This window comes from Peromyscus eremicus, chromosome 10 (assembly GCF_949786415.1).
Source record: "Peromyscus eremicus chromosome 10, PerEre_H2_v1, whole genome shotgun sequence".
Lineage (NCBI taxonomy): Eukaryota > Metazoa > Chordata > Mammalia > Rodentia > Cricetidae > Peromyscus > Peromyscus eremicus.
Genome location: NC_081426.1, coordinates 84,937,399 through 84,951,682, shown reverse-complemented (window position 1 = coordinate 84,951,682; position 14,284 = coordinate 84,937,399). Strand labels below are relative to the sequence as shown.

Genomic DNA, 14,284 nt, shown 5'->3' with positions numbered 1-14,284 from the left:
TACACACCTAGCTTTGGGGTCAAAGCACATCGAAGTATTTCCTTCCAAAGATGAACTGAATTCATTCTCTGACCTCTGTATTTCTCCCTCAACCACCCTCTTCTCCCAACTTCTGCATTTTAAATAGTTTTAAAAAGAAGTGGAGTGGCACACATATGTATTCTCAGCACTCAGTAGGCTGAGGCAGGCAGACTGAAATTACAAGGCTAGCTGGAGCTAAATAGTGAGATCATGTCTCAAAAATAAATGAGTAAATAACCTAAAATTAACAACATCAAAATTTTGGCACATTTTAACTTACATTTATGATTCCAATCATTATTCAAAATGTGTTAAGCAAAAAAAAAAAAATTAAATTATAGTGTGACTACTCTTCCCTCTCGAAGAGATTAGAATATTAAAAATTTGAACTACATCTTACAGGAATCGGGCGAACTATCAGGTGGCCTCACTTTGAACAGCCTGCTCTGCTATCATTCCAGGCCCACAAAACCTAGAACTCCTCAGAGATGCAGTAACACATTCACGGGGATGTGCTGTTTCCAGCTAATTACAATATCTTCCCCTTGGCACCAACTCTTAAAGTCTACGACATGGACACGACTCCATAGAGAAACAAACTTCCAACCATATGAACCCTTGGGGAACGTCCTGGTCAGATTTTGTCACTTGACACAAGCTAGAGTCATTTGGGAAGAGGGTGCCTCAGTTGAAAAAACTATCCCTACCAGATTGGCCCTACAAGCCTGTAGGGATATTTTCGGGATTAATGAATGATGTAGGAGGGCCCAGACCACTGTGGGTGGGGCCATCTCTGCGCAGGTGGTCCTGGGTTGTATAAGAAAGCAGGCAGAAGCCGGGCGGTGGTGGCGCACGCCTTTAATCCCAGCACTCGGGAGGCAGAGCTAGGCGGATCTCTGTGAGTTCGAGGCTAGCCTGGTCTACAAAGCGAGTTCTAGGAAAGGTGCAAAGCTACACAGAGAAACCCTGTCTCGAAAAACCAAAAAAAAAAAAAAAAAAAAAAAAAAAAAGCAGGCAGAACACATTAGAAAGAGCAAGCTAGTAAGCAGTACATCTCCATAGACTTGGTTTCAGTTCCTGTCTCCAGGTCCCTACCATGGATTCCTATAACACTATACTATGAGGACAACGTATAAGATGAAATGAACCCTTCTCTCCCATGGAATCATCAATAGAAAACCCTAATTAAGGCAGGGGACACGCCATAGCTGAACCAAAGCACACCTCCTATTTGAATAACTTGATCCCAGCTCCTGGTAGCCTCCAGTTTATGGCAGGATGGGACTGTGGCATCTCTCTCTGTAGCATACCCAGCCGGAGCGCAGCCAGTGATTACCTGCACAGGAATGGCGATCTTGGTAGAAGCCGTCTCCACAGGTGGATACACACTGTCCCTGTTGTATCAGCAGAGGAGGGAGGCAAGATGAGCACTCCAGTCCGCTGGTGCATGTAGAACACTGGGGCTGGCAGCCTGCCCCGAGACAAGGTGGGGGGGGGGGGGGGGGAGAAAAGACCTCAGGTGAGCTGGAATACGCCACCCCGAGGCTGGCTCTCACAGACCCCAATCCTGAGGCTCTGGGGCTATACACAATGTCATTCGTACACTAAGTAGCCCATGTCAGGCACTGTGCCAGGGCTTTGCAGATTCGCATGCTTTGATCTGCATGACAACCCTATGGAGTAGGCATGATTAATCCCAATTTGACATATGAGAAATCAGCTCCAGAGATTAAATAACCTGCCCAAAGCCACCAGATACTGGCATCTGAAACCAGGCAGTCTGGCTCAAAAGTCTTGGTCATTTCTATTTATCTAATAGTCCTTAATATCTTTATTACCCAACTTGTTTTCTAAGAATATCCCTAAACAAGCTTCAGAAAGAATGAAGACTGTAAATCAAGAAAGAAAAAGAAAATAATTAAAATAATAATGATGAAAGGAGTTGACCCTTAATAAGATTCATCTGTATCCTAGACACTCTACAAGGGAACACGGAATAGATTTTATCTACCTCATTGGTTCCTTGAGTGCAGAATTGCCAAGTTCTGGTACATGACCTTATAGATGCATATCAGTTCTAAAACTTCCACCCTGGATCAACTGAGCATTTTTGTAAATGACAGCAAGCATCCAGACATTATTTTTTAAGTCTTCAAAATGAAAGAAATCAGCTTGACTATTAGCAATCCTCTGACCTCCATATCATCCACCGTCCAAGAAAGATATTGGAGCATCTATAACATGTCAGAAGAAAGAGATCTGAAGGCAAAGAGGCCAAGGCACCTATAACTTGTAGTGGCTTTTAGATGTATATTTCCCTGCGTTGTGGTCCCTTCTGTAACAATACTATGGCTCAGCTGGAGGAAGAATCCCATTGAAAGTCTCTTTAGCCCTATACAACCCTACCTCTGGGTTATCATACCTAAACAGAGACTGCCTGCTTGGTAAAAGCCCAGCCCACAGCTATGCACACATCGTCCATTCTGCAGCAGCTTTGTGGGATCCCGGCAGAGGTCACAGTGGTCTGGAGAGTGAGAGCAGGTCAAGCAGTCTGGATGGCAATGAACTAAAACCAAGAACAAAGAAGAAAACTCAGTACAGGCCACAGTCTCCTGAAGAGTCCACAGGACACATGCATTATACTGAATAAGAAGGACACAGAACACCAGAACCCAGGTGCAAAATGACCCCACGGAGCAACAATCCACACTGATGCGAGATTCCATGACCCACCCTGTCTGAAACACCACCATCATCATCCTGAGTCTCCAAATGTGTTAGAGGAACAGGCTCCATGACATTCTGCCTGCTGCCCTGGCTGTACAAAAAGGCAGGACTATCTCCTAGTTACGGGACTTGAGCAGAGTCAGTCATCCATGGTATCAGAGGGGCTCTTCTGCAGCCTGGCACGCAGAGACTTCAGACATACAGTCTGTAAGTCCTAAAAAAATGGTTACTATCTTTAGCGAATACGGCCGGTTTTCTTCTTTTTCTTCAAAATCTTGTCTCTTATTCACACTAGTCGGGACTGCCATGCATCTCAGGGGTAACCATCACCAAAGGGCTGTTTTGGGGCTTTAAAGTTTTCAAGGGCCTGATTTCTGTTAGTGTTATCATACATAGCATGCTAAATATTTGTTTTGCAAAGCCCAGAGAGCCACTCTGGCAAAGGTACCGTAATTAAATATAAAGTTCCGCTGCCTTTCCCTGGATACAGTCTTGAGTGAAACTCTGATTAGCCAAAACAAGGTGCTGGCGAGAGCAGACGCCAGCGTGGGAAACCGTAGCTTGCAGATGGAAACAATTAATTAGGAAATACACATGGACGGAAATGCCACTTGTCTCCGAGAAAGGCTATGCTGGAGGAGAATCAGTGTTGAGCTGGGGCCGTCACGGAGCCTGCCAACAACGACTAACCGGAACTAATTCAACCCCAGGTGATTTGGAAGCACAACTGCAAGACAAGTAGATAAAATTTTCTTCTGGAAGAAATTAATGAGTCTTGAAACTTTAAAACCTCATTTGAGAACTGCAAAAGGAGCCATCTGTTTTACAGTTCACCTTTAAAAAAATAAATAAGAATGAAATAACATCTCTGGCAATTTTGTAGAGTTACTCTTATATTTTCAGCTGTAGGAGGCAGCTAAGGCCTTGACAAGTCCTGAGGGATGGCAGCATTTGACTAATACAAAATTTTTTTTCAAGATAAATAAGGCACATTTTCTAATTAAGAAAACTAAGACACTGGGAGGGCCAATGACTTACCCAAAGTTATATGGCTGCAATCAGACAAATTCTGTAAAGATTAATGGTAAGAATAATTGATCCAAAAAATTACAAAGTGACAAACTCCCCAAACTGAGCAACTGAAAACAATGGGAAGAAAAACGAGACTCTGAGTTTTCTTGACAGGAAAAACATCTACATAGGAAGAAACGGGACATGAACTAACTCACTTGGTGTGCAGTCCGGACAGCACTGTCCCTTCACCACCAGGGCTAGGGTGGCCACTGGGCATGGCGGGCAAGATGGTTCATAGCAAGTGACCTGAGCCTGCTGGCATTCACAGACTTTGCAAGGGCCTTCTTCCCACTTCTCTCCGTCCTGTGGGAGACAGTGGAGACAGTGATGGGGTGCAGAAAGTCAATAGACAAACTCCTGGGGTAACACAGCAAGCTCTCACAAGGGCCAGTAGACACATGCCATCAGCACCCGCCTTCCCAGCTCTGCCGTGAGACAACAAGGAATTTAACAAACACAGAGTCTCTCTCTCTCTTTGTTTTTTAATTGGTTTCTTTTAATGTGCAGCATCAATGGAATGATTTTAAGCACACTCTAGAGAGAAACTGTGAGGTACCTTTGGGCAACCAGAATATGTAAGAAGTATTTAAAATGTGTTTCTCAACACATTTTAGCCCCAAAGCCAAAACAAAACCCACCAGGGGGCATTGCCATTACTTCATGTACCTAGTGGTTAGCAGGGCCATTAAACACAATCTCTATAATAAGAGGGAGGAACTTGGTTCAAACCCTGTATTTCCTTATGGTTACTATAGTCAGAACAAGAAAGTCATTGTACTCTCAAAATTAAAGGTCTGCAGGTCCATTTTTGTGGGTTACAGATGAGTCAGGAGATTTCTCTCCTTAAAATATTCCTTCTGGCCAAGCAAATTATGGTAATATGCATGACTAGTTTGACAGAGAATCTATACTGGTTCTAGAAGCAATTTCCTTGACAATCCACTGACCCTGGAAATCGGAATGAGACAAAGGTCCCTTCACAGGCTGCACCGCATTGATCACAAAGGAGAGAAAATAGAAAAATGAGAAAATAGGAGAGTAGATTTTAAAATAAAAGTCTTGATAAAATGCTTGTGGAGCTAACTAATGTAAAATATCGCTAACAGTCAACTTGACAGTGTTTTTCAAAGCGAATGGGAAAAGGTCAGGAAACTGAAGAACAGTCATGAGAAGACACTCAGTCAAGAGGTGACACTCAGCTTGGGTTCCTAGACACTTAAGCACTGACACGTAAGTTGAAAAGTTTGCTGGCACAAACCAACACGCACTTTGTCTTTAAGGAAAGACACATAGCACTGTAGAACTAACAAACTAGAGAAGGGAGACTCGGTTGCTTGGGGAACGATCCCTTCACCATCCCAAGAAGCTCTTCCTTCAACGTGGTACCCTTCACAGAGTTCCCTCAGAGATCAGTCTGACCCGTCTAGGCTGGAGAAAACCACCAGGAGGAAGGGAAAGGATACGTGGAGGTGAAGTGTAATGATCAATTATAGACAAATTAGCCAAAGAAAAGAGCCAAGCTTAGTGTACAGAAGTCCCTCTTTTCAGTAACACCATTAGTTTCCAACCACAGTGCCATCAAACGCAGCTATGAAAAATGCTAAGACACCAAGTTCTCCCTGGTAAATTCATGCAAATCATTGCTTAAAACAATTCTGTAAGGATCCATGCACAAATTAAAAATCCATACTTACTGGAATATGCTTAATTTCACTTCCATTTGAAGGCATCTAGAAAGAAAGAGAAATGTATTTATGATACCATTAGAAACATCATTAGGATGCTCTGTTTAATCTTTCCATTAGGAGTTATCTATTTCCACCAAGCCACATGCAACTTTATTCACTTTGTATGAATAGAAATAAAATCTGTCTACACCAAAAGCTGGAAAAGATCCCAATCGGAAGTGAAGACAATATGCTGAGGAAATATTTTGGAGTTCTTATTCTTGCTTTGTGCTTGAGCGCATGGGTTCAATTCCCCTCGATATACAGGGATTCCAGATCAAGGACTCCAAACTTGTAAGTGAAACTCTTGAATTTTTGTGGTACCAGGACTACTATGGAGATCTGTACTTATTTCTAACACTTGGTTTTCTTTAGTTCCATTTGGTTTAAATTACTTCCAAAAATGAGGTGGATGGACTGATATTATGAAAAGAATACAAATTAAGTATTTATAAGGAGACATTAATTTTCTAAATTCTTAAAATAATAAGGATGACTAAAATATCCCCATGAGACAAGTGATGACAACATTCTAAAATTACCAATGTTTTCAACCAAAGATATGCTGCCGGCTGTTCTCAGTGCTTTGCATATATCATCTGAATAGGTCAGGAGGAAAGTATCATTTTTATCTGCACTATATAAGGAGGATGAGGGACCTTGCTGAAGATCGCAGCATGTGGCATAGGAGGGATTTGAACTTACAGCCTGCCTTGTTGACCTTACACTGTTATCTCTTAGAACATACAGAAGCATTGGCAGGTTGACAGATGTAATTGAGACCTGTCACTTTACTAGTCCCAGTTCTGACAAGCCTATCCTGATTGGTTAGTGAAACTACTGTATTTATGATCAATGGGTATGTGTTTAAAAACACAATAAATCTGTCAACATCCCAAAATCCACATGAAAAATATGGGTTTTATAACTAAGGCAGGGCTGGAGAGATAGTTCAGATGGTAAAGTGTTTCCCACATAAGCACGAGGCCGTGAGTTCGATACCCAGCACCCACATGAAGAAGCTGAGTGTAGCTCATGCTTGTAACCCTAGCACTTGGCAGACAGAGACAAGCAGATCCCCGGAGCTCAGTGGCCAGGCAGCCTAGCCTATCTGGTGAACTCCAGACCAGTGAGAGGCTGTGTCTCATAAACAAAGCCCAAGGTGTGTGTCATCTGAGGAATACATCCAAGATTGACTTCCCGTCCCCACATGCATGTGTACCCATGTGTGAATGTAAGACAAATTTAAAGGGATCAAGGTAATTTATTTCTTTGACACAGGAAGAAATACAACTTTAGCAAGCAGAGTTTCACCCCACATCAACCAATCCATCAAAATCCTGTCATTTCTTTTATTTTTATGTATTACATGGGGAAGGTTTAAGGTATGTGCATTGGTGTGTGTGTGTGTGTGTGTGTGTGTGTGTGTGTGTGTGTGTGATTTCTTTTATTTTTATGTATTACTTGGGGACTACTGAGAGAGAGAGAGAGAGAGAGAGAGAGAGAGAGAGAGAGAGAGAACACCACAGCGTTCATGTGCAGGTCTGTGGACAACTTTGGGAGTCAGTCCAGGCATCTAACTCAGGTTGTCAGGTGTGCACATCAAATACTTTTCCCCACCGAGCCATCTTGCTTTCACCAAAATGCTGCCGTTTCTATCTGCAGACTGAATCTAGGGACTGGCCATTATTTACTGCTTCCTTTTTAAACCAAGGCCCCGGGATCCTTCATCCAGAGTAGTGGTTCTCAACCTTCCTAATGCTGCGACCATTTAATACAGTTCCTCATGTTGTGCTGACCCCCAGCCATAAAATTATTTTCATTGCTACTTCATAACTGTAATGTTGCTACTGCTAGGACTCATAATGTAAATATCTGATATCCAAGATTTCTGACATGTGATTCCAATGAAAGGGGTTATGACCCATAGGTTGAGAACTGCTGATCTGGACAACTAAAAAAAAAAATCTCCCAACAAGACTGGTACTCTGATCTTTTCTAAATTAGATCATGGCTGCAGGGCTCCAAGCTCCCCAGTACCTCCCATTTGCCTTGAAGGACCTGGCTTCTAGACTCCCACTAGCCCCATCTCTTAACTCCTCTCTTCCATTTCCTTTCTTCCAGCCTTAGCCACTCTTGCCCTTTCCTAAACATGCCGAACAGGCACCTGCCTCGGGGCCTCTGCCCTTGTGGTCTCTCCTCCTAGTCCATCCCCAGATATCCACGGGACTCGTTCCCTTACCGCCACCCCACTCTGATGCTATTCCTCTGCAGGAAAGACTTCCCCATTCATCTTACGGAGAAGAAACCCATTTTCCACCACAGCTCAGTAACTTCAGTGTTCATCAGCACCTTGCCGTGTGTGTGTGTGTGTGTGTGTGTGTGTGTGTGTGTGTGTGTGTGTGTGTGTCTATCTGTCTGTCTGTCTGCATGTCTGTTTTCACACAATAGAAAGCACCTTCTACCATGAGAACTGACTCCATCTGTAGCTTTCATTCCTCCTATCCCCAAGGCCTAGCACATTCTTGGTGCACACTGAACAGTTTGCTGAACAAATGAATGCATCGAAAAAACCAGGAGGTAATAAAGATCCCCTTATTAAGTTAATTTTGATCTATTAATTTTAATAGCCTTTTGTTATTAACCTGATACTCACAATTTCTGCCTTCTGTTCATAAACACAATAACCCTTCCTTGAAATGCATTCTGGGCAGCATTTTCCTTCTAAGTGAACTAATTCTTCACCCTGTAGGAGTAAGAGTTGCAGTGGTACACATCAAATTAACATCTCCAGGTAGCAGTGCGAAATTGAGAAGCAGCTGGGTTCCTGACTGGAATGAGAAGCTCCGCATATTCCTTGCTTAGCCCATTGCTTACTTGGGTGTGCCCCCCACCACAACCCTCTCCCCTCCCACATCCTACACCCACCCCAGCTGGCTTCCTTTGGGATGTCTCCTCATAATCTCAGCGCACTCTCCAAGTGCATTTCTCCCTTGTCCTGATGATATGGGCATGTGCTCTGTTCTCCCATTCCGTAATTTCTGACCTACCCATGACCAGGAACTAAATGAGTAAGAAGAGTACTCAAGGCAATGTCATAGTACAGTAAAGAGGAGTGGCAGGAAAGGATCACACTAGCTTAGATCCATACGTTAGAACTTGCAACCTTAGTGTCAACAATAGCATGCAAATCAAGCCAGTATTTGAATACCAAATCAGATGGATCCTTTTATGCACAGATTCAGTCTCAGGCATAAATTAAATAGTAGAAGAGTAATTTTTATTCATCATTCTGAAACTCTTAGTGTTAACCAACTTAGAGCTAATTTTCTTTTTAATTATAGGAGGAAAGAGAGAAATGTCACATTTCCAAGATGGATGTTTGCTTACAGTCTTCCCACTTTAATAATTTCAACTTATTTTTATTATAAAATAATGACTGCTTGATGCTTTAAAAACAAAACCTAAATAATTCTCAGTTGTACAGATTAGAAAGTTGAAATTCCACTGCAGCCCCACATTCCCAGGGAACACGCTACTAAATCACAAATTCTGTTTGCGAATTTGTTTATGTAAACAGCAACATCTAACACTGGCAGGCTGCAATGTTCTTCAAAGCACTGTCTCCCTTCCAAAGACTCACTCAGCTTCTGTTGAGTGATAACGTTTCTTTAAATATTTAATATTCAACTTGGGGGCTCTATATTATATTTCAAGGTATAGAAACCATATTAAATAAAAACAGCACTGTAAAATTAAATACTCATATTAAACAATGATAGTTTATGTTTAAAATGCTCTACTAAAGAAAAATGCAAAAATCATCAGTTGTCTTTGAGTGGTAGCATTAAGAATGGATTTTCAGGCTCTCTTCCAGAGCCTTCAAGATCTTCTCAAAGGTATATAAGTTTCCTTTTTAATGAAGGTAGACATAAATTTCTAAAACAAATACAAAATTGCATGAATGGCTATAACATCCTACAATTCCGAAAAGCTATTGGAAAAAGAAGGGAGCAGTATGGATTGCTGTCCACCAAAATTCGTACTAGTCAGAGGCCAACAGAGCAGAGGGTGCTGTAAGGATCAGGCCTATTTACATATAAATTGTTTTGCAGAAACACAAAGAATCAGCCACAGTGATGGCATCACTGAGAATCAGATTGAAATTTACTTTCAAAGCATATAAAAGCATTTATACTTGTGTAATCTGAGTGGCTTAAAACAATAGTTTGAAACAAGATGGAGTATGTACTTCGATTAAGAAGAAAAAGCAGGACAGCTTGAGAGCTCCCATAGCCCATAGTGAGAAGACAGTGGCCTTTCAGAGCCTTCACACAGAGCAGTAAATATCAAAGAGCCCTGTTCGTGAGGAACAGGATTCAGTTTGGGTGACGTAGGAAGGTCTAAACAGATTTACTATTTATAGAAGGCCGGCTGTCCCCAAACACTTCAGATTATTGCTGTGAGGAACCTGGCAACGAGCATTTGACTCCGGCTTTGAACAGAACTGAATTACGAAACAAACTCATTCATTTCATTTTCAAGTGGGTTCTCAGTCTCAAATCTGCCACACCTTCTCCACTGAATACCTACACCCACAGGAACAACAACTCTGGCAGTCAACTTAGTGCCCATTAGAAGTGGATGGCCTTTATGGAGATGGGTTTCCTCCAATGGGAGCAAAGGCAAGTCTTCCCAGTCATGCAGGCCCTCCCTCTTCAGTACATGAGTTACAAGCTCCCTTCCTCCCAGCACAGTACATCTCAGATGTAGACAGTAGGTCCTTTTAAGAAGACAGAAATAATGTGATATCTTCATCTGAATATATGTTCAAAGACATGATAACATCTGGAAATATGAAATCAATCATATTGTGCTATTCTACCACTGATCAATTTATGCTTCATTGTCTAGGGATCGTACTGAATACATCAAAGACAAAGATCATGCCATTTTCTCCTTTTCAACAAAGGAACCTGCACATTGATTTCAAGGCCATTCAGAACATGGCTGCTAACTGATTCTGTGATAAATGACAGTAGGGAGCCTGTATGGTTTTGTCACCTGTAGAAATGGACGTTTCGGCAGCTTCCTGTAAATGGGCGACACTAACACCTAATGTACCCTTGGTCTCCAAGATGAGAAGTCAAATGACCTTGACATTTTTAAGAGGGGAGCAGAAAGCAGGGTGGAATTGACTGACAGACCAGCAATACGCTTCCCAGTTCCCTCACAGTCGTCTCCCTCAGGAGCTCAGAAGGCATTTAATTCATATTTCCATAATCCTTGGTGCTCCTGCAGACCTCCGTGTAGAATCATTTCTGTTTATGTGTCTGGCTTCCCACAAATCCCGGGAACTCTCAAGGTCATGGTATGCCTTTTTTCATCTTTTTATCACCAGTGAAACAAGCAAAGCAGAAATTAAGAAGCCATTAGGATAACCAGGCCGTAAGGAGACCATTAACCAAAGCCAATTTCAGAATTATGGTGTCTAAAAAAGGCTGGAGAGTTATTTTTTCTTTCTTCCTAAGATTCTATTTTGGCTAAGATGTCACTACTGGCAATGTTTCCAGCTTAGAATCTACTAACTTACACAAAACTGGGGGTATGTGGAGATACTCTGGAAGAGATTGAAGACCGGGAAATGGGCTGCAGGCTTCAGAACCCCAACCCACACAGGCAAAGGTGGGCTAACAGGTCATCAGAGGATGGCTGGGGGAACGAGGCACTCTCAACTCCAACAGCTGCTCCTCATTCTCCTCAAAGGCCCACAGAGAGCCTAGCTTACACCACCACAGTTGGGTGTTACCCTACACCAAGTGGGCCAGCGGACACATGGCTGCTACCGGAGGGGAAGTGAGTTATGCTACTTTCTGTGACGGAAACTGACAGTGGGTAGTTGAGAAATGCAGCCTACCAAGATCACCCCTCCCCATTTTTCATAAACCTTGGAATATTCAAAGAATTAAACCTTGGAGAATAACCCAGCGTCTTCAGATGCAGAAGGAAGAAACCCCGCCCAGATGTCAAGAGGAAGGACAGGGCTCTCATTGAGTTTCTCCTCATCTCTTTCCAACCATTCTGACTCCCCTCACGTCAGGAAAAAGAAATGAAGAGGTGTGTGGGGGTGAATAAATCTACAAGAAGGCAAGACCCTCTCTGCCTAAGTATGCTTCAGCTAAACCAAGACCTAGATTCAGGAGGCAAAATGAAAAACAAGCTATAAATGAAAGCCTTGTTCAGAAGCTCGCTCCTCTTTAGGGAGGAGCTGAGAAGTGGGGGAGATGAACCAGAAGAAAAATGCCTTCACTGACCCCTGTGCTTCAGATCTCTGTAAAGACCCTGTATCCTCAAGTTCACAACCCTGAGGGAAACTGGAGGGGCGGATGGGAGCGGCCTGAGGAGGAGACAACTTTAAAAGCATTTTTTCTTTTTTAAGTCACGGGTCAAAATTGAGTTCAAAAGGGGGGGGGGGAGTAATTTCCCTAAAACATACATCTGAAGTCCAGACGGAGGCTGTTATGTGGGAAGGAGCTAGAAATTCTGCAGATAGCGGAAGTCAACAGAGGTCAGTGGAGTTAATTGTTTATGAGGTCCCCCTTGCTCTTTAAAAAAAAAAAAATTAATTTCTTTCCCAGTCCAGTCCGCAGGAGGGCTCATGGGTGTCTTCTACTAAATGCAGCCCCTGGGCTTATCCAAAGGGCCAGGTTCCAGGCACACCTGCAGACCACTGCTTCAAGGCCAGAGCAAACACAGCAGTCCACTAGCGATGAGGTCCAGCTGCACCACCTGATAGGCTAATGTCCCACATCATGCCCTTCCTTTTATGCCTCTGGCTTGGTTCTTCTACTCTGACCAGATGCACTGATAGCTAAAAGCTCCAGGGACCGTTCCAAGCTAGTCTGAAGAGTCGGTGACATTCACTTCTTCACATTCCAGCATCTCTGTGCTAAGAGGCCCCAGGAAATGTGAGCCATCAGCCTGGCATGCCCTCTGTGGCCAGCAAGGAAGGAACACCCACCATCTGCTGGAAGAAGCTGCCACCGTGCAAATGGAAATGCCTTCACTTCTTACCAGGGCACAGGCCACTTTGGCACACTCTCCCGTCTGGCAGGTCACTTGGCCCTGGTCACACATGCAGAACTCACAGGCCGAGCCCTTCCACATTTCATCCTGGTACCGCAGGATCCCACCGGATGAGCAGGTTTTGGCCGGAGACAGGCATTCCTCACAACACTGCCCATGATGCCGGGCTCTGCTTTGACCCTGAAGAAAGAGACTAGTGAGGGAAGGGCAGTCGCTAGAAGACAACGGAAACATCCCAGCCAACAAGTGGGAGAAAGACACAGAACACTGGCCTTGTGTAACACAACCCCTCCTGACCCAGGAGGAGGCATTTTCCACCTCAGCTCTCCTGCTTGGAGGCAGCCTTTTATGTCTTCATATAGCATTCCACATTCTCTAAAGCTTTTGAGTCTATCAAAGAACACAGTAGACTAAGAAATGCCTTTCTAAAATGGTCCAGAATCAAGCTTAGAAGAATGAGCCACACACTTTCAAATACCTTTTCGCATTTCAGTGGAGGGCAGGCCTGTTTGTGACACCTGACCTCTCCCTGGTCACACATACACAGGGTACAGGCGTCTTCTTTCCACTGTTCACCGTGCTGAGAGAGAAAGGAAAAAGGAGGAAGACACATCAAATGTCACACACGTCAAACAGAAGTTCAACATACTTTTCTATTCCATTTTTTAATGCAGCCACACAGAACATATTCCTGAGAAGTGAAATTATGTAAGTAGAAGTGGTCTCTAAGAGAAAGGCCAATGAATATCCAAACAAGTTTGCATTTGGATTACATGGATGTAATCTGTTGAGGGACACTGTATCGAACACTTAGAGGACTTAGGAACACTGAGGTGAGTTAGAAGACCCTATTGGCTATTCCTTATTCTTCAGGTCTTCCTTGACAGGAGACTCTGATATATGCTTATTTTCTCAGCTTCCCTTGCAGCTAGGGTTTAGGAGTTGTCCTACGTTTGCTCAGATACTGGAGGTCAAAGAAATTACTCTCCATCCATGTCTTTCTTTCACCAAGTGGTAACAATACATGTGTGAGCATGGGCTTCCTGGCAATAAAAGGTCACCCAGGAGACAACAGTGAGACATGATTAAGGCAAACACCCACAGGGGGTCAACACTGAGCCCTGAATTTATCAACCCTGCAGATCCCTCCCTATTCGGACATCTTGTCGCTACAATATTACCATTTTAGTTACTTTTATTGGAGCTTTTCTGAGACTTGCAGCCAAACACATTCAAAGAGTTTCAAAGCTCCTCTCTCAAAGGAAAAGCAACCTCGCACAAACCTGTCCAATGAAGATACCAAAATGATACCACTGTGCCACACAGTGCACACACAGCAAAGTGCTTCCCACTTCTGGAGAGAAGGCTTGGTGCCTCAAAGCACTGGCTGCTCTTGTAGAGGACCTGAGTTTGGTTCCCAGAGCCCACATGGTAGGTAACAACCACCTATAACTCTAGTTCCAGGGATCCAGTGCCTTCTTCCAGACTTCAAAATTCCAAATATGCACATGGTGCACACACAAGGACACACACGGATACATAGACAGACAGACAGACAGACACACACACACACACACACACACACACACACACACACTAAAACAAATCAAGATTTGAAAGTCCTTTCCCAACTAGTTATTTCATTCAGA

General features: G+C 43.3%; 1 protein-coding gene across 1 annotated transcript in view; it reads right to left on the bottom strand.

Annotated features, from left to right (window-relative positions):
- Positions 1-14,284, bottom strand: part of Fras1 (Fraser extracellular matrix complex subunit 1) — a 353,235-nt gene that overhangs the window by 220,834 nt on the left and 118,117 nt on the right. The window contains exons 7-13 of the mRNA XM_059274782.1: positions 13,114-13,215; positions 12,624-12,815; positions 8,206-8,295; positions 5,517-5,552; positions 3,978-4,125; positions 2,444-2,587; positions 1,358-1,492 (exon numbers count right to left, since the gene is read on the bottom strand). Of these exons, the coding sequence (XP_059130765.1) occupies positions 1,358-1,492; positions 2,444-2,587; positions 3,978-4,125; positions 5,517-5,552; positions 8,206-8,295; positions 12,624-12,815; positions 13,114-13,215 (847 nt within the window). The remainder of the gene's footprint in view (positions 1-1,357; positions 1,493-2,443; positions 2,588-3,977; positions 4,126-5,516; positions 5,553-8,205; positions 8,296-12,623; positions 12,816-13,113; positions 13,216-14,284) is intronic.